Source organism: Nicotiana tabacum, chromosome 19, assembly GCF_000715075.1.
Source record: "Nicotiana tabacum cultivar K326 chromosome 19, ASM71507v2, whole genome shotgun sequence".
Taxonomy (NCBI): Eukaryota; Viridiplantae; Streptophyta; class Magnoliopsida; order Solanales; family Solanaceae; genus Nicotiana; species Nicotiana tabacum.
In genome coordinates, this window is record NC_134098.1 from 19,597,489 (window position 1) to 19,618,056 (window position 20,568).

Below are 20,568 nucleotides of genomic sequence, written 5' to 3' on the forward strand. Positions count from 1 at the left end.
TAACTTTTTTAAGTTATTTCTTTTCAATATCCAAGTTCTTTCATCTCACGTAAATAATACTAGTCCTAGTAAAAATTAGTAAAGAAGATACTCCAGGAGTGTAAGTTGTATGAGTATATTTCTTTTAAAAGAGAGTTGAAAAATCAATGGATAGTTGAGGACTCAACAGAAACGGTTGAAGACTTAATAGAAATTGATTGAAACTCAACGACAGATGTTGAAGCTGAAAAATCAATTGAAGGAGTCGAAGATTCAATTAAAATAGTCGTTGACTCAATGGAAATAGTTGCAGAATCAAATAAAAAAGTTGTACATGATTTGACTTGAATGGACATGCAGATTGTTGGTTTGATTTGAACAAGTTTCCTAAAGAAGGAGAAAAGCTTTTGAGAACAAAGAACTTCTTCTTTAGCCCTTTCCAACGGGATAAAAAGGGTGAATTGTATGACACTTGGGGGTCATTTGGTTCGAACACGAGTTATGCAAGGATTAGTAATTCAGGAATAGGTTATGTAGGAGTTGGTTATGTAGGGATTAGTTATGCACAGTGTTGTGAAGAGCGTGAAGCGAGGAAAAGCGACAACCCCCTTTTCGCTTAAAGCGAGAAGCGAGAAGCGAAGCGTTCGCTTTTTTGAAGTGAAGCGGAATTTTTTAAAAAATAATTAAAATAAATATTGCATAGACAACATTCAATACTTCAATGTAAAAACTAAAGAGTAGCATCAATTAAAGCACAAAATGAGCATCCTATTCTTCTACAAGATTGTCAAATTCTTGTATCCCACTATCATTATTATATTGCTCGTCATATTCTTCAACTTCTTCTTCATCAACTAATAAGAACTAAGAATAAAGGACATAAAAATAAGAGGAAGGGCAGTATACCATTCCAGTAAAAAATGGACAGCATTTCAAACGAAAAAACAGTGCAAGAAAATGAAGAAGAAGAAGAGGAGAAGAATGAGAAAGAAGAACTGAAGGAAAAAAAAAATATCGCCAGCATTTAGCTGCTATTTGGACGTTGAAACGGTGAAAGAAGAAGAAGAAGAATAAGAAGAAGAAGGTGGTCGATATGTTAAGAAGACTTGAACCCAAGTCGCCTCTTTCTTTCTCTGTTGCTGCTGGTCGATATGTTTTAAAAAAAGAACATCCTTTTTAATTAAATAGGTGGGCAGCCCTTTAAAACAGAGAAGCGCACGCTTCTTACGCATCGTTTCGCATCCTCGCTTCTCGCTTTTTAGTGGGAAGCGAGCGCTTTTGAATACCTGCTACGCTTCAGATAGCAGAAGCGCTCGATGGGTCGCCTCGCTTCGCTTCTCGCTTTAAGCGAGGAAGCGCCAGCTTTTCACAACACTGATTATGCAGAGATTAGTTATGCAGGGATTACAAAAACAATAATATACCTAGTGTATTCCCACATGTGGGGCCCGGCAGTGTTATCAAAAGCAAAAAGCGCAAAAAAGCGCTAAAGTCCATTGGGGCTTTAAGCACAAAAAGCAAATAAAGCGTGAGCTTCAATGAAGAAAGGCGCAACTGAAGAAAAAATTATAAAAACATGTGTAGTCCAAGACTAAAAATTATAAGCATGAACACCAAATATTTGGATAAAGAACAACTAAGCGAACCGAAGCACTCAACATGTTTTGCGCTTCCCTTCAAGGCTTAAGTGCGCTTTGAGCGAGCCTTTGATAACACTGGGGTCTGGGGAGAGTAGGGTGTACGCAAACCTTACCCCTACCTTGTGGAGGTAGGCAGGTTGTTTCCGATAGACCCTCGGCTAAAGAAAAGCAGTTCAAAGCAGGTTTGAGAAAGAAAATAGTAGTGAAGAAGCCATGTTGAGAATTATGAAGACATGGACAGTAACAACAGCAAATAACAAAGCAATAACATAACCGAAGCAAAAGAAACAACAGATATAGTAGAAATCGAGGGATAAAATAATACGAGAATGATAAAAATAATAATAATACTGATATGGAAATTAAGGAACAAATACGGTGTTCTAAACTCGACTACTTACTAACTTTCTATCCTAATCCTCGACCTCCATATCCTTCTATCTAGGGCCATGTCCTCGGTAAGCTGAAGATGTGTCATGACATGTCTAATCACTTCTCCTTAATACTTCTTCGGCATACCTCTACCTCTCCTTAGACCACCACTGTCAACCTCACACCTTCTCACTGGGGCATTTATACATCACTTCTTCACATGTCCGAACCATCTCAGCATCGCTCCCTTCATCTTGTCCACCAAAGGCCACTCTCACTTTGCCCCTAATAGGAATTAGTAATATAGAAATGTAATGTGAGTATTATTTATTATTTATCTAGTTTATTTTATTAAAATTGTTACTCCCTATGTTTGAATTTAAATGACACACTTTCTTTATTAGTCTGTTCCAAAAAGAATGACACATTTCTATAATTGGAAACAATTTAACTTTAAACGTTTTATTTTACCCACTTTACTCTTAATGATAAGTTTTTATAGCCACAAAAATATCATGGCCCCAAAAAGCTTTTGCCCTTAAGATTTTAGGACCACATGTTTCAAAAGTCTTCTTTTTTTTCTTAAACTTTGTGTCAAGTCAAACTACATCATCTAAATTGAAACGGAGGGAGTAATATATTTTAGGGAAAAGGTCCAAAATTACCCCTCTACTATGGTATATTGTTTACTTCTGCCACCCGTTATACTTTTCGTCCAAATCTATCCCTACCGTTAACAAAGTTTGCATAATTGCCCCTAACCCTAACGTCCCTCCACTGTGGCAGCCAACCCCTCTAATATTTTGTCCATGTCAGCTACCAAGTCAGTAAGTCGCACTAATTAACCCACCCCTTTTCTTATTAAAATATTCTCATCTTCTTCTCATTCTCTTAAGTCTTAACTCAAGAATTATTTTGGTCATCATTTAAAGATCAAAACCACCAGATTTGAAGCTTTGATGAATGTTTCCAATGGAGTCTTTAGATCTCTTTCCAGTTCCAAGTTATCTCCAGAATAGCTAATCATGATTTTATAGCCCAAGTAGTTAAGTTCAGATGTTTTGAAGACCAAAGATTAGCTCCAAATCAAACCCAGACAACAAATAACTCCTAATTATCTTTTAAAAATTCAAGCTTTAAGCCCAACGAACCCAGGTAATGGTGTTCTTCAAAAGTTCTACTCCAGATCTTAGTGAATTTTCAGCTCCACAAACACACAACCAACTGAATTTAATTCCCAATAAACAATAACATATATTTTTCTTCTCAAATTTGAATAACTTTTTTTCCAGCCACAACTTCGATCTCCAAGCTAATCTAGCACTAGGTGCTTGTAATGTTCAACTCACTTTCCACCCAACAACCGCCAAATGATTCAAACACAATTAATAGAAGCTCATTTGTTCTTGTTCTTCATTGAGAAATCAAACGTTTAACTAAAAAATTATCCAAAATAGAAAAACTGTGTCTGCTTCATATTTGTTCTTCATGGTTTGCTTCTAAAATCTGATATCTCACTAATAGCTTGTTTGGCCAAACTTCTCCCCAAGCCAAAAGTGCTTTTTTCCTCAATTTGAGGTGTTTGGCCAAGCTTTTTTTGGGGAAAAAAGTGCTTTTGGCTAGAAGCAGAAGCAATTTTGAAGAATCAGAAAAAAGTAGCTTCTCCCCAGAAGCAGAAGCAGAAGCAGTTTTGACTTTTCTTCCTACCAAAAATACTCTTTGCAAAATATTAAATATACCAAAATAACCTTACTTAGTTTAAACTATTAAGTAATATAAAATGACTTTTGGGATGAACTTTCATATTTATTAAATGATTTTTTGATATATTTAAATTATCTTGAAAGAATAAAGTACTTTTCAATTTTATTTTTATATTTTACTTAAATAAAATAAAAAACTTAATTATTATCTTTAATAATAAATATTTGTAATTATTTATCTACTTATATAATATTAACTATTTAGCAAATCTCTTCATATCCTTATTTGTAATTTGACACTTAAAAGCATTTTTCGAAAAGCTTGGCCAAACACAAATTATTGTTCAAAAGTACTTTTCAAATTGATTAGCCAAACACAAACTGCTTTTCTCTAAAAGTACTTTTTCAAAAAGCACTTTTGAAAAAAGCAATTCTCAAAATAAGTTGATTTTTCCATCTTGGCCAAACATGCTATAATTCTTGTTCTTCATTGAGAAATCTAGTGTTTAACTAAAAATTTATCCTTGATCTCTACTCTTGAAACTTGGATTTGGAAGTTGGGTTTGAAATCCCATCACTGATTTGGGGTTTAGAACTAGGCCACCATTGCCAAGCTTAGAACTTCGAATCTGGGTTTGCATTTTCGGAGGTCTGAGGTATGTTTGTTCTGAATCTGATAAGCAAATCGTTGAAAACCCCTCGAAATCTAGAATTATAAGTGAATCCGTAAAATGCGATTGACGAGTCGACGTTCTCAGATCTGGAAATTCATCGAAGTTGTGACTCAAATCAATTGGGTGTTCAAATTTCTTGTGGGAAATACCTTGCGAAGCCTGTACTGATATTTGATTCTGTTTGGAGAGGATTCGAACACCATAAGCTGCTCGGTCTCTTGGAAATTCGAATATTTTAATAAGAAAAAGGGTGGATTAATTAGTGGGACCTGCTGACTTGGCAGCTGACATGGACAAAATATTAGAGGGGTTGGCTGCCACAGTGGAGGGACATTAGGGTTAGGGGCAATTATGCAAACTTTGTTAACGGTAGGGATAGATTTGGACGAAAAGTATAACGGGTGGCATAAGTAAACAATATACCATAGTAGAGGAGTAATTTTGGACCTTTTCCCTATATTTTAAATTTTTTTAAGCAAAAAAGTACAAGTTTGAATAGAGGGTATTCTTATCATTTTGTGTTTTAATCCAAGTATTACTGATACATTTATTAGCTATTCCATCTTCAATTATACATAAAATAATACATAGATTCCCATATAACTTATGCGTGTATTAGTTATACGAAAAAGAACATATAAACCAAACATTGTATTAGCAATGCTATTTTTTATGTGGAAAAAAGGAAAAACCAACCAAACATTATAACTTATGCTAGATTCTACGTGGGGATTATTTCCCCCCATTTTGTAACCAAACAATGTATAAAGTTATGCTAGTTTCAATACATGGATAACTCCTCTCATAAATGCTTCTAACAAGCAACACCCCCCCCCCCTCCCCGGTTGTCTTTCTTGCTCTTTCCCTCCTTGAACCGAACATAGTATTGCAATCTTGAATTGCTTGGTCCAAATCGAACTTGAGATTTTTTGAAAATATCTTCTACTTCTATTCCCATTGGTTCCAACCAACCAAAGGATCTTGGTATTGCAATCCCTACTTCCAAATGAGAGCCCTTTCTACATACTGACTCGGTGATACTTTTCAATGGTTGCAATTTTATTTTATCATTGGAAAAGGACCTTAATCTTTTTTACTTTATCAAAAGAAGGACCATAAATCTCAACTTTCTAAATTTGGTTCCCTCCTCCAAGGAAGCCAACCAAACGTCGAAGAAGAGCGGATTATCTACGATTTTAGAGAAGAACAACGATCTCAAATCAGTACCATGACTCCGTTCTCTAAAAAATATTTAAGTTTGCATGATTTTCAAAACTTTGGTTACATTGCTGAAGATCTATATAACAAAAAGTAGGGCACCAGTTGATGCCCATAATTTTTTCCAAGATGTGCTTGGCATTAATAAAATGTTTTCTCAGGTATCAATTCATCATTTAGTGATTGAAGGGATTCGCAAACCATTAACAGAAAGCACTTGAATTTTGTAGGAAGAAACGTACCACGAAGAAAAGTACCATGGGAAGAAATGACAAATCATATTTAGCAATCCAAAATATGTGCTGGTCGTCTTCATTGTAGTTTAGAATAGCAATTTTCTTAGACAAGTAAACTGAACAAAACAATTCACTTCTTCCCACTAGGTTCTTGTTCACCTTGTTCATTTATTCATCTTTTATATGGAACCAATGACTTCCATTCCGACTCTCTCTCAATCTTCAGTTTCTCCACATCCAATAACAGCATCTTCCAGCCTGTCATTCAGAGTCCTCACAGCCCATGTTAGTTGGCTTAATAGAAGAATGGCTCATCCCTTCTCCTATAATTTCAAAACTCTGCTATTTGCACAAAGAAATTGCTGCCTCATCACACATGTCAGTGACTCCACCCAACACCCACATGAGTTATACGCTTCTCTACCTATTTGCATACACGTTTCTTGAGACTAATTTCTTTTAATATGTTACATGTTTCTTGAGACAATTATTAAAAATTGGATTATAGCAGTTCCTCTGCAACATGTTCTCCATCACCTACTTGTACTTCAAAAGCTCTTCTTCCTTGTAAGACCTACGTGTTATTGTCCCCTTTCCCCTATCCATCTCAAAACTATACTTAAATTTCTTTTTTGTGGTTAAAGTTTTTAGCTCTATCAATTCAACTTTTACCCAAACTGGATAGCTTCTTCAACAATGATCTCCCAGAGCATATCCTTGCTGGAGAAAACCTTTTGCTAACATGAATCTTTAATACTCCGTGTATTTCTCCAATCCCAAACCTCAATTGTTTTAGCAGTCATTTCAGACCCTTGATCTTTCAATACCAGCTAACACCTGTTCCAAGAATTTTGTGAAAAAATCTACAAATGCCTCCACCCTCGCCATGACCATCTTTCAAGAACTGCACTGCTTTCTTTATGACCCCGTTTAAAAAATTACTCTATGATTTAAAGCATTTCCTAACTGATTCCTCTCTTTGTAAAAACTTCTCTCACATAGTCCCAATCCATCAATAATACAGGGGAAAAAATCCATCTGCTTGTTGCACCTTCTTTAATTCAAACGATTTCCTCCCAATAATTGCTGTAATCCTTCTCGCAAATAGAAAGATGCCATAGTACTGAACTCATCTGATGGAAGTTAGAAGAGATTTAGAGAGAAATTGTATTTCTATGATGTTTGGTTGCCTATGTTTTTCCAGTTCACTTTTGCTGCAGCTTTTTGTTTGTCTTGGTTACTGTGCAATTCACTTTTTTTATGACCGAGAAATCCGTTGGGGCCAATCTTTAGGACCAATTGCAGCCTCCGAAACTCAGGGATAATGGGCCCGCCAATCTGCGGTTCTACACTTAAATACCAAGCTTAGTTCGCATAACGCAGGGCACAAACCCGTGACGTAAGTCACAAGCCCTCAACCTTTGCCACTTGAACTAAGCCCTGGGGGCAGCAGCAATTTTCACTTACTTCATATCTTAGTAATCTCCTATTTTTTTTATCTTAGTAATCTCTTATTTAATTTGGAAGGTTTTCATATGAATGGTAGGACACAATCATAAACAACAACTACGCCTCAGTCCCCGACAGGCAATGTGAGCAAGCTCACACGGGTGGAATTAGGACTCAATCATAACCATGCAAAATCAATGGTCTTATAAGAAGCATCATCACAACCAAATAGCTTTAGTTTTGTTTACATAAAATGAAATAGACCATAGGAGAGCCTTCTTCCTTCACCTCATCTACTATTGAAGTTCAGCAAGTTTGGGACCTTCACATCTAATGTAATGACAATGAACTATTGTATGCAACTATGAAAAGATTATCAGCAAGCTCACACGGGTGGAATTAGGACTCAATCATAACCATGCAAAATCAATGGTCTTATAAGAAGCATCATCACAACCAAATAGCTTTAGTTTTGTTTACATAAAATGAAATAGACCATAGGAGAGCCTTCTTCCTTCACCTCATCTACTATTGAAGTTCAGCAAGTTTGGGACCTTCACATCTAATGTAATGACAATGAACTATTGTATGCAACTATGAAAAGATTATCAACGCCAATAACGTAATGCTCCAGCTGTCAAATTAGAAGATAGAAATTACAAGGGAGCAAAACCCTCAACCACGCAAAGCCACAGTAGCAGTGCCTTCTACTGATCTTAAACCAGCGTTCCAGCTTCAAGCCAGTTTAGGACTTTCACGATTATAGTACATCAGATGAAGTGCTTGATTTTTGACTTATGAAACTAAAAGCAAGATTAGCAAAAATCTATATGTTCAGTGAATAAACCCACAAGTCAGCAATTATGAAAAAAAAATCAAAAGAGAATTAAAGGAAAACCAGCAAACCAGGGACAAAAGGAGAAAGTTGCATAAGAAACATGCCATCATAGCAGATATCAAATGAGATAGAGAATGGACATAAAAGCTTACTCTCCATATCCTGCATTTCTCAGAAACACTCTCTATGCCTTCCTCCAATGCCAAAACTGAACTCCTGTGAGCACGAATGGAAGCATCTCTAAACCCACCTTCACCTTCTATACCTTCTAGAAGACTATCCAATTTCCTGGCCATCTCCTCAACCTTGAAGGAAATAGAGAATATGGCATGATTATGCAAGTTCCAATACCTTGTAGAAAAGCGGCAGATAAACTACTGTATGAATACAATACCATTTCAAATATACTCATCAAAAATGTAAAAAGGAAAAAAGAATTTGAAAAATGCATGCCACCACGTGCATCTGAGAAACAACACAGGATATAATATTAAACTCGCATGATATAAAAAATAATCTGCAAGCAGTAAAATAATCATAGGAGGAGCATATGCTAGAATATATGAAGGTTATGTACAATTGAGAATATATTAATTGTTCCAAAATTATGAATACCTATTAGTTTAACTATATTAAGGAAACTAGCTTACTGCTAAAAATTGAGACACTAACAATTTCTATCACTCCAAAAGGACTGAACAAAAACCGGGTCAACGTGGAGACTTGCCAGAATAGATAAAAGAATGATTTTAACTTTCCAAAGAAAAATGACAAATAAATGAAAAAGAAACTGAAGAAAAAGAGAGCATACTGATATGCTATTGCTCATACAGGATACATACACACACAAGCACACTCTATCTTACAGTTCATCCAAGATAAAACTTACATCGCGGAATTGTTTTGATGGAATTCCCTCACAAGTCTCCCTGGTCAAGTGAGGCTTCAAAGGCTCCGATACAAAACCTTTCTGTGACGGCAACCTTGAGCCGGGAAAAGCAGGTAATGACTCAATATTCCCTGCACCCGCCAAGGCTCGCTGCTTGAAAGAATCAATTGATACTGAAGTTCCAGCTGTCTCATTTGAGCCAGAAGAATTTCTATCAGAAAAATCAAAAGTTTTGCTTTGAACACCACTGAATGGTGTGGATGAGGGTCTTTCATCAAGTTTTGAAGAAATGCGGAGTTCGCTTGAGAGGGACGAAGCAGTAGAGGAACCTGTTGACACGATCTTTCCAGGTAACTCCATGACACTGCCAGTTCCCGTACTCTGCCCAATTGAAGGAATGGCAAAATTACCCAAGGAATTTCCTGAGAAATTCTTTGCACCAGGTTTAACTTCAGCTACTTTTTGAGTTTCTTGCGTCCTGAAATTACTCACACGTCCAGCATCCACATGTATAGATGTTTTGGATGTGGACTGTTCCAACTTTGCACCTTGGTTCTGCAAAAAGTTAAGACTGTTAGGACTCAACCAAGATTGATTATCATAGAAGATATCTTTGCTTCTCGCTGCTTATAGCTTTCCATCTAATGAGACAGGTATCATTACCTGATTTCTGGTTTTAATCGCTTCTTCTGAGCTAAACTTCACTGCTGCAGATGATAGAGCATCCGTTGCAACAATTTTATGACCTCTATCTTCATGAGGTTGCAGCCCTGAATCTACTTGGTTTATTTGCTTCCGAGCGCTGGAAGATTCAACTAGCACATCTTGTGATGATGCCACTATAGAAGCATCATTCTTCTCATCAGAATCAGTAGAGTGGGGTGGCGCTGAAGCAGCAGTAGCACTACAAAAACATTTAAATTACTTCATAGATCCTTCAGAAAAAAGATTGTCGCCGGCATAGATACGAGTGCAAACCATTAAAAATAACCACATATAGGTTCAAATGGCTGTGGAATTACCTAGCAAAATGGAAAATCGACACCCTTCCATCATTGGTAAGACAAAGCAGAAGGCAACATGGTGAAACTTCTTTTTCTTCTTCACCAAGCAACAGTTTAACTTCCCCATTTTGGGAAACTTTGTCAATGGCAAGTCCCAAGATCAAGATATCATCACCACTGTCTGAAACCAAGCCGAAAATTGTCTTCCTTCAGTAAAACTTGTATAAAGAAAGAATCAAAACCTCTGTCCAACTAAGTGTTAAACGTTAAAATTTATCTTGTCATACAAGATGTAATTTCTAAACTGAATACACAAAGTCAGAAGGCGCAAACATGACAATTGTAGAGTGCATTGTTTCGTCTCGATCCTCTTCACAATCCACATTTTATCCATTTCCTTGTTTAGATTAGACACATTCAATTCAATTCAATGGAAGCAACCTCATCTAAATGAACAAAAATAGTCATCACACTGAAGTTAATCATCAACTTCCACTAAAGACTTCAATAAGAAAACACTCCCCAACTCTTTTCAACAATAAAAGATGATTGATTTCTTGTCTTGGTCTTCCAATTTTTCCACATATCGGAAAAATTTTAGGGCTGTTGAATTAAAGTAGTACCAATACACGAAAGTGAACTCGCAATGCACAAGGATAGCCAGTTATAAATCACTTAAGTTGTAAGGTTTGACATCATCTAATGTGTCCAAAAAAGGTTTACATCATTCTGACGAGGTTAAACTTTGATCCATTATTTCAACACCAGTTCTCCATCACTTAGAAGATCTTAAACTGGAAAAACTTATAGGAAAAAAGAGAAAAATACTATACATCCAAATGAGAACAATAAATAAAATATTTCTCAATATGAAATGTTCTAAACCCAAAAAGAAAAAAGAGCAAAGCATAATTTATTTTCATCATAATATTGCTTCCAGTTGTAATGGACATTCACTCGCATCATACCAGCAAAATTCTCTCCCCCAAATAAATAATCATCTTCAGGACTAGCATTTCATATTATGTAAAACGAGAATGTGTGAAAGATGAAAGTGGAAATTAAGACATACAGGGCAAAATGATTGTGTCAAGCAAAAGAAAGCAAGATTAAACAAGTTAAGGTGGAATGGGAAGAAAGCTTAGATCACCTTGAGCCTCAATCTTTGGAGACCAATTATCATTCAAAATTTCAATAGTTGCAGCTTCATTCTTCTCATCACCAACTGACCATCCAAACAACAAGATGTGCTGATCCAGATTCTTTCGATTAGCAACAAATGCCAGCTGGCTACATTAAATGGCAAAGAAGACTTGATCAAGACTCCCTTTTTGCAAAAGGTCTAAAAGAAAATTGATAAATTTAACAGAAATTACTGGAAAATGAAATTTCAAGCATAAGATAACATTTACAACAGATGAGATAATTGAGTATAAAAATTATGTTACTGGAAATGCAAAGCATTGAGCTTCCTCTATAACTTCTGAGTGACTCCTTATAGTGGAGCTTCAAGACACAATCCAAGTGAAACAAGAAGATTCTTGTCAGAGAGAGAAAAGCTACTAAAATGGGGTATTATAGGTGCCCATTACTCTTAGTGACGAGTGTGCAGTCAACAATATGAAGGGTTGATTCATCTCTTCATAGCCTTGTTGCATTGAGTGCTGATATCAAGGGGATTGTGCTTCCCAATTAGAAGATGAGATGCTTCATTATAAAAAAATTCCTGAACAGAAGCTTCATCCAGTCACCTTCTTCACATCCTTGTGTTTCTTCAATAGAAGATGAGATGCTTCATTATTAAACCTGATTAAAAGCTTCATCCAACTATCCACTTCACATCACTAGAAACCAAAAAAAAAAAAAAGAGGAAAAAGTCGAGATCAAGGCAAGGGTAGTTTGTTTCAAGCAACATGTAGACTTACGAGCCATAGATATTGGTTACTGTTGAGTTTTTGAATGTTTGTAATGAAGATTTCAATAAAAATGCTTACCATGGTCGTCTAACGACTCTAAAGATGACCTTGTGGCACTTGGACGTAAGGCACTACGTGATGGTAAGATGATTGAAGGTTGTCTAAGAATCCCCAAGTCTATTCATGCAGATATGAGATTTGACTCCCCTAAGAACAAATGCAAACTCGAGAGCATGGGAATCCAAAGATGGAGATGAATTTAATGCAAAGGTGCATTCATAGAATGGAAAACTTCAGCCATAACATGTGCTAATGGCCAAAGGTGTTATGCACGAAAGGTGTCCCTGATTAGGAGCTTATGCCTTTTTCTAAAAAAAGGTGAAATCTATTGGTGTGATGGGGAGCTCCCCTGCCCTGCATAAAAGCACACCAAGAAATTAGAGAATATTTACAAAATAATGTGACTTACAAAGAGGATCCAATGATCAACAGTGATTGGGATCTCCAAAGTGAAAAAGGAGTATACAAGAAAAACTAAGAGAAGTTCCACTAACATCTACAGAAGACTTTTCGATTCTTCAAGCACTTCTAATACTTTCCTCAAGTTATTCTTTTTTGATAATTGAGAAATTAACGAGGATTAGAGGAGCACGATTGGAAACTCGGTGGATAATGGGTGTACCCTTCTTCTTTTCTTCCATAGCATCCGCATGAGCACCAGAGTCAATTCCCATATCTTCCCACTTTTTTCTCCTCTCCAATTTCTGTCCGAGTAGAAGTTCTCCAACTATAGTCAATTCCCATACCTTCCCACTTTTTTCTCCTCTCCAATTTCTGTCCAAGTTATTCCTCCAACTATGTGCGGCATTAACCACCAATCCCAAACACATTTCATGCTATGACACAGCTTTTATTTACCACAAAATGTTGAACAAATCAGGGACGGGATTAGGGGTGGCTGTACGGCCAATTCGGATAGGATATAAAAAATTTAGTTTGATTATCCATTTTTGGATATTACTACATGTTGTTCATTACGCTTGTTTTCTTAATATCTTGATGTTGTTAGTGCTTGTTGCTATTACTTTCTTTTCATCTTTTCTTGAGTCGGGGTCTTTCGGAAACAGCCTCCCTACCTTCAAGGTAGGGGTAAGGTCTGCGTACACACTACCCTCCCAGACCCCACTTGTGGGATTATACTAGGTTTTTTGTTGTTGTTGTTTCCATTTTTGGATTGAAGAAATTACAATCCAAATCCAATACAAATAAGCTCGGATTGGACCAGATTTTTTAAGTCCAGATTCGGATTTTCGGTTTTGATTTTTTAGCGTATATGTTGAGCTACTTCTTCATAAAATGAACATCTAAATGAAGTATTGATGTTAAATTGCCTTAATTGTTCCTCATTCTCAATGCAATCATCCAAATAAAGTATTCATACAAGCAATGAAACCATTATCAGGGAAATTCATCAGACATTAATAAGACCGATAAGAATTAATTAACAATAGTAAAATCATATCCAAATAAAAAGCATTCTAACAGTGACTTCCGTGAGAAAGTACGGGAAAAGATATATTATTGATATTCGTGAAGTGTTTTACAATAGCCCTATTTATATACAATGTTTGCATATACCTAAAGCCTTCTATATCAATGTGGGACACTATACATGAACTACTTCTAACACTCCCCCTCAAGCTGGTGCATATAAATTATATGTACCGAGCTTGTTACATATATAACTAATATGAGGACCAGTGAGGGACTTAGTGAAAATATCTGCAAGTTGATTATTTGACTTCACAAACTTTGTAACAATACCTCCTTAGAGAATCTTCTCTCTGATGAAGTGACAGTCAATCTCAATGTGTTTGGTCCTCTCATGGAACACTGATTAGATACAATATGAAGGGCAGCCTGATTATCACACACGAGTTCCATCTGACTGATTTCTCCAAATTTTAATTCTTTAAGCAACTGTTTGACTCAAACTAGCTCACATGTTGCAAGAGTCATGGCTCGATACTCTGCTTCTGCGCTAGATCGAGCAACTACATTCTGTTTTTTGCTTTTCCAAGAGACTAAATTACTTCCTGCTAAGACACAATATCCAGATGTTGAACGTCTATAAGAAGGTGACCCTGCGCAATCACCATCTGTGTATCCAACAATATGCTCATGGCCTCGATCCTCGAATAGTAGTCCTTTGTAGGGGTGGACGTTCGGTCGGTTCGGTTCGGTTTGAAGAAATTCGGTTCGGTTATTTGGTTTTCGGTTTTGTAAAGGTAGTAACCGAAACCGAACTGAAATAAGTTCGGTTCGGTTCGATTTTCTAATTTCGGTTCGGATTTTTTCAGATCGGTTTTCGGTTTCAACATTATCATATTGGGCTCCTTCTATGTAATAATAGGACTGGCGAATTTGTTATTTTTTTCCAAAACTTCGAACTTCTTGAAAATACTGTTTTTATAAATAAATAAAAAAATAGACTAAACTTTGCACACTATTATGGATCATAAAATTCAAACATAGTGTAAATTACAACTCTGTGTGAAATCCTCCCGGTGTACTATCATATATGATGTGGAAGTTTTAATAGAGTGAGTCTTTAAGATTGGGAAGTTGATGGACTTACTTAATTGGGTTGGGTCTTTGATGGATTAGACCTAATAGTATTAATTTATTACCTATGGGCTTAGCCTATATATAACTTAAAGAATTTATATGCTAATAATTCGATTTTTCGGTTAACCGAACTAAATAAATTAATAACCGAAAACCGAACCGAAAAACTGAAATTTTAAAATTTTAAACCGAAACCGACCGAAAAAACCGAATAACCGAAACCGAAATAAAAAAAATTTCGATTCGGTTGATTTGTTCGGTTCTGACCGAAATATGCCCACCTCTAGTCCTTTGCCTGGAGCTGATTTTATATACCCAAGAATGCAAACAACTGCATCCCAATAACTATCGCATGGAGAGTCCATAAACGAACTTACAACACTCACAAGAAATGAAATGCCATGTCTAGCCACTGTGAGGTAATTCAATTTGCCAACCAGCCTCCTAAATCTTGTATAAAGTGGAATGGAACAAAAGTTTGGATGTTCCATTATAATGGATAAATGGATAGCACGGAATGAAAAAATGATCATAAATGTGTTGGTGAACTCTCCAAGAGGGAGTGTTTTTCTTGAATCTTACGATGCTAGCAACTCTTCTACGGATGGAAGCAAAATGTACAGCTTGGTTAGAAAGACTATTGATAAAATTGGAAAGGAAAATGTTGTACAAGTTGTTGCCGATAATGCTAGTGAGAATGTTAGTGCGGGTAAGATGATGGAAGCTATGTATCCACACATTTATTGGACTCCATGTGTTGCCCATTGTATCAACTTGATGTTTGGTGACATATTCAAGGAAAACGTATATGTTTCAGGTAACTTTAATATAGTTATCTTTAAAGCTTTAACTTTATTTATACTTATGTCATATTAAGTATTAACTATAAAATTGTTATTGTTACTTTTACAATTTTCACTAAGGCCGTCAAGATATATTCTTACATCAGTCAGAGGCCATTGTTGTTGAATTTGATGAGGAAATTCACAAATGAAAGAAATTTGGTGAGACCGGCCAAGATTAGATTTGCAACGGCTTTCTTAACTTTGAATAGTTTTTACTAGCAAAAGAAAAACTTGAAAAAGCTAGTTCTTTCAAATGAATAGAAAGATAATAGATATGCAAAGGAAGCTGCGGGGAAAGAAACCGCCAAAGTTCTTATTTCTCCATCATTCTGGAACGACGTCGTTCGGGCTCTTAAAGTTGGTGGTCCTTTGATTAGGGTGCTTCATATGGTGAATGGGGAGAGAAAACCACCAATGGGCTATCTTTATGAAGCTATGGATAGAGCCAAAGAGACTATTGAAGCGTCATTTGAGGGAGATGTTAGGAAATATGAGAAAGCTTTTGAGATTATTGATAGCAGGTGGTCGAATCAACTCCATCGACCTTTGCATGCAGCAGGCCATCTTCTAAACCCGGGATTATTTTACAAGAACACTAGAGATGACACTTTGGATTCAGAGGTGTGGGTTGGATACCATCAATGTCTTGAGAAGTTGGTCCCCGATTTGGTAGATCAAATAGGGGAGGAGTTTGGTAGGTACTCACAAGCAGACGGCCTATTTGGTTTACAGGCGGCCATTACAGCCAGAGACATAACGTCGCCAGGTAACTAACTTTAATATAGATATCCTTATAGCTTTAATTTAATTTATTTGATTTATACTTATTAACTTTTAAAATATTTTTCTATAGTTGAATGGTGGAAGCAATTTGGATATCAAACTCCAAACTTGCAAAAGTTTGCCATCAAAGTACTAAGCCTAACTTGTAGTGCATCTGGATGCGAGAGAAATTGGAGCGTATTTGAGCATGTAAGAAGCAGATTTATTATATTAATATATTCTATATTGTATTATTATTAGTATTTATTAATTAATCTAAACAATTTATGCGCAAATTCACTCCAAGAAAAGGAATAGACTTGAGCTATCGCGTCTCAATTATCTAGTATATATTAAATACAATAGAACATTGAGGCGACGTTATGAAGCTCGCGATACCATTGATCCAATTTTGTTGGATAACATTGACGAGGCAAATGAATGGTTAACTGGAGCCCCCCAAAATCATGAAGATGAACAAGTGTGTGTAGGAGATGATCTTGATTAGGGTACTGTTTCTATGGCGGCTGGAGTTGAGGAGAATATCTATGGTCTTAGAGGGAGTTCTTCAAGTTCAAATTACAAGGGAAAGGGAGTAGCAAGTTCAAGCCGGTCCCTAATTGATGAAGACTCTGAGGATGAAGAAGATGATAGCTAATATAATGCTAACATTCATGAAGTTCTAGAATTTGAAAATCTTGAAGAAGAATAGATGTTGCTTGTTTTAGACTTTTAGACTTTAGTTTATGAATCTATTATTACTATCTATTGAGTTTTTAATTTTTGAATTGATATATTTATTAATATAGTATTGTTATTGAGTTTTTAGTTATATATATATATAATATTTTATATTTTTGTATAAATTGTCGCTTCACATAAAAAAGGCGAGCGTTTCGCTGCGCGCCTCTCGCCTCAGTGAAGCGGGCCCTCGTCGCTATATGTCGCAGCACGCTATCCAAAACACTGGATTGAAGAGAGTTCTAGCAAATTATTACCAAATAATAGAAAGACTCAATTGTAACCCACTGAAACAGACGAAGGAAACACTGTAGTCACCGGAAATTTTATTGTAGCTGCTGGAAAAATAAGTGTAGTCGCCGAAAAAAACTCAAAGTGATCGGAATAAAACGAAAACAGTACGGATGGGGTCGGAATTAGTAGACGAACCAACTGTTCCGAAGAAACTTTTTCAAAAAATGGCCAGAAGTGGTCGTACTCTCTGGCGCGTGAGCTAACGCGCTCGCCGGAACCCTAGCTTATGATGGCGTGTGAGGGCGCGTGAGGCGTCTGCTGCCGGAGAGGTTCACTGAGGTTTGGTCGCCGGACGATGACAGATCTTGTGGTAATGTTGGATTTTGCACAACACTGACAGAGAGAGATGACGCAAGACATCCGTGAAAAGTCGCCGGAAAATTGAGGCACGGTGACGTCTGGCTCTGTATTCTAGTTCTCGGATGTGTCTCACCACCACTGCTCTGAATTATGCAGTACCATTGACCGGCACCACCCGCCAATAGCAAAAGCTATTTGAGTCTCTATGAAGAAATAGCTTTGATATCATGTGAAAATAGAAAAAATTACTTAATTAAGCAACAATATACAAGAGATGCTCTTTTATATAGGACTATACGAGTCTTGGGCTATGTACAATATGAATGGTAATCAATTTCCAAGTTAATAAGATAAGCAATTTTTATAACTAAATATAGAATTACCTAATTGTACTTCATAGAATATCCTATAGGATTTTTTTTTTATGAAAGTACAATGAATCTAGACATGTATGAATCGGGACACACATTCCCTTCATACTGTAACAGATGCAAAATGTTGCCAGGTTGAAGACAACACTCTCTAATCCAAACCTTTGGAATATATATCCACTTCCAAAAATCAACGATCTTCACCCCAAGGCACTTTCAAACAGTGGGACAAAAGTTATGGTCATCCAGAAATTGTTAGCATTTAAACACACCAAAAAAAGAATATACCAAACAAGAATAGGATTGTCAACTCTAACTTTCTCCCCTCTCCCCCCCCCCCCCAAAACAAAAAAAAATTTCCTGCCCATGAACTACTATGCCCCACTACAACTCCTCTCTTTTTGCATTAATATCTTGTTAGCAAATTTGTAAGTTCACATGCATTTGGGAAAATATAGAAAGTTTTTTCATAGATTGATTGCAAAAATAAGAACCGGCAGCATTAGAGATTCTTAACCCCATCAGCCCAGTTGGGATTGCCGACACAAGATGTCCAATGATTCTGTCCATAAAAAGATGTGACTGGTTGAGTATCAGATTCACATAATGCTTCTGTTGAAGGCGCGAAAATTCTTAAAGTGTCGTTGATTGCAAATGAGCTCACTGATTCCACATTAAACATGAGGAACGTTGTTATATCAATAGGATATGTTATGTCAATTGGATATAAACATGAGGAACACTTGATTATGTTATGTCAATTGTCTTATCAAAAAATGATTATGTTATGTCAATTGGATATGAATACGGCATATGATCACATCGATTGAACTATGCAAAGGTGGAGAAATTGGTTCAGTCTTGGTCTTCAACCAAATAGAGAAAGCTCCATTGGTTTTTCTTGACAGTTCAAGGAGTATTGTGTCAAGGAAATCCTTTCACTATTGCTTTTCACCTTTGTGATGAAAGCATTAAGCATGATGTTGCATGGCGTAGTGTAGGGAGAGTCTATTATCTCAAACAGAACTGCCTAAATATCGGTCAGGATTAAAGCATAGACTAGAAACCTGATGGTTGCAGCTTCACTAACACAAGTGGAAAAAATCACACTTCAAATGTAGGTCGCACATATGATTGCATGAATGCAAATATGAATCCCGCATACATGACCAATTCCCTTCAACGTCATTATCAACTCTCAAGAGCCTTCCACGAGGAAGAAGGTTGCTACATCCCCAGGATCCACACTAGAGAGGATATTGAATGTCTCTTGATGACAATAGTAGACTATTTGCATGTGGTGTTTCTTCCTCGCAAAACCAAGATTATGGCCCCAATTCTTCAGTTTGAGCTCTTATCCTATTAGTTGGGTTTAGTCGTTGTCAAAACAGAATGGGAAGATCTTCCTTCCCTTACGAGGGACCGAGAGAAGATGAGGCAACATAATAACGAAAGAATATCCTTTTGGGATGGAAAGGAAGGAAAAAATATTATTGGCAGAACAAAATGGCCATCTTTCTCGGATGGGAGTTAAGGTCCAAGTGGGGACATTAGAAAGGTGGATAAACCTAGCACAATACGGAAAAGAAAGTAGACAGAATCGTTCCTCATGCAGTTTTGAGACAGCAAAATAGGAGAGCCCTTTTGAGCGGACAGCAGATATATTAGTTCAAATGAAAATATTAGAGTTCCTTCTATATTTTGAAGCAGGACATCCCAGTCTGGATATATGGTTGTAGCAGTTTCATGGAGACTCTAACATTCTTGAGTAGTCTCATTTGTGCAGAGTTTTCATAACCTTTCCTGAACATGACGGTGACATAAAAGAGTGCAAAAGATAGTACAAAATCAAATAATAGGACTTAATCCTCTATAAATTTGAAAGGACACAATGCAATTAAATCCGGATGCAGACAAGCTATCATAAAATAAAAAAGTAACAATACGTACTGCTGATCCAAATAACTCAAGAAGAGATGGCATCCGCTGCATAAAGGAACTGCATCATAACGGAAGTCTAGAAACACATCCCTGAAGGACCTTACAACTGGCTTGGCGGAAGGCTGCAAAGGAAAAAAAATAACGTATCCCCAAAAAGAAAAAGAAACTTAGCAAGTAAGCATGTAATAAACTGCCTATGGTACGAGGATAAAAATATTCACTATTCAATGAAAACCTAAAAGAAACAAATCTCAACATCAAAATACAACCCCTCTGCCCCGGAGAAATTGTTATCAGATCGAGATATGTGCTTTTGCCTGAAATATTTAATTAATCATTAACTCTCTCCGGGGATATTTTCTACCAACTACACTAGAACTTGAGGGTGGAGATCAAGAATATCAACATTGCATAGTCATGAAGGATTAGCTTCTCCATTAGTAAGGTTGTTGCCTAGTGTCTGGTCTTCGAACCTAAGAAGCTGCAGATCCATCCCCATTGCGTCTGCATATGAACTCCATTGCTCTACTAAACAACTAAAGCTTTGTGTGTTCTTTTTTCTTATTTATCTTCTTTAAGCATGGGGTATCTGGAATTCCACTTAACTTCCTATTTCTTTTCTAATTGTTTCATTTGTCAAATAATGTGATTGAGAACCTTCTGCTTTTAAACCCCGCGTCAGTATGGGTGGCCAATACTACAAACACAAACTCATTATGAATGGTCATAATCTACAGTTTTAGGTGAGGATGGTAAGTCATGATTGTA

The 20,568-nt window shown here is 36.5% G+C and overlaps 1 protein-coding gene across 1 annotated transcript in view; it reads right to left on the bottom strand.

Moving 5' to 3' along the window:
* The window catches only part of LOC107802780 (nuclear pore complex protein NUP214), a 35,898-nt gene that overhangs the window by 7,914 nt on the left and 7,416 nt on the right, over nt 1-20,568 (bottom strand). Inside the window, exons 6-11 of the mRNA XM_016626349.2 lie at nt 19,810-19,922; nt 11,153-11,292; nt 10,021-10,183; nt 9,662-9,902; nt 8,999-9,553; nt 8,262-8,414 (exon numbers count right to left, since the gene is read on the bottom strand). Of these exons, the coding sequence (XP_016481835.2) occupies nt 8,262-8,414; nt 8,999-9,553; nt 9,662-9,902; nt 10,021-10,183; nt 11,153-11,292; nt 19,810-19,922 (1,365 nt within the window). The remainder of the gene's footprint in view (nt 1-8,261; nt 8,415-8,998; nt 9,554-9,661; nt 9,903-10,020; nt 10,184-11,152; nt 11,293-19,809; nt 19,923-20,568) is intronic.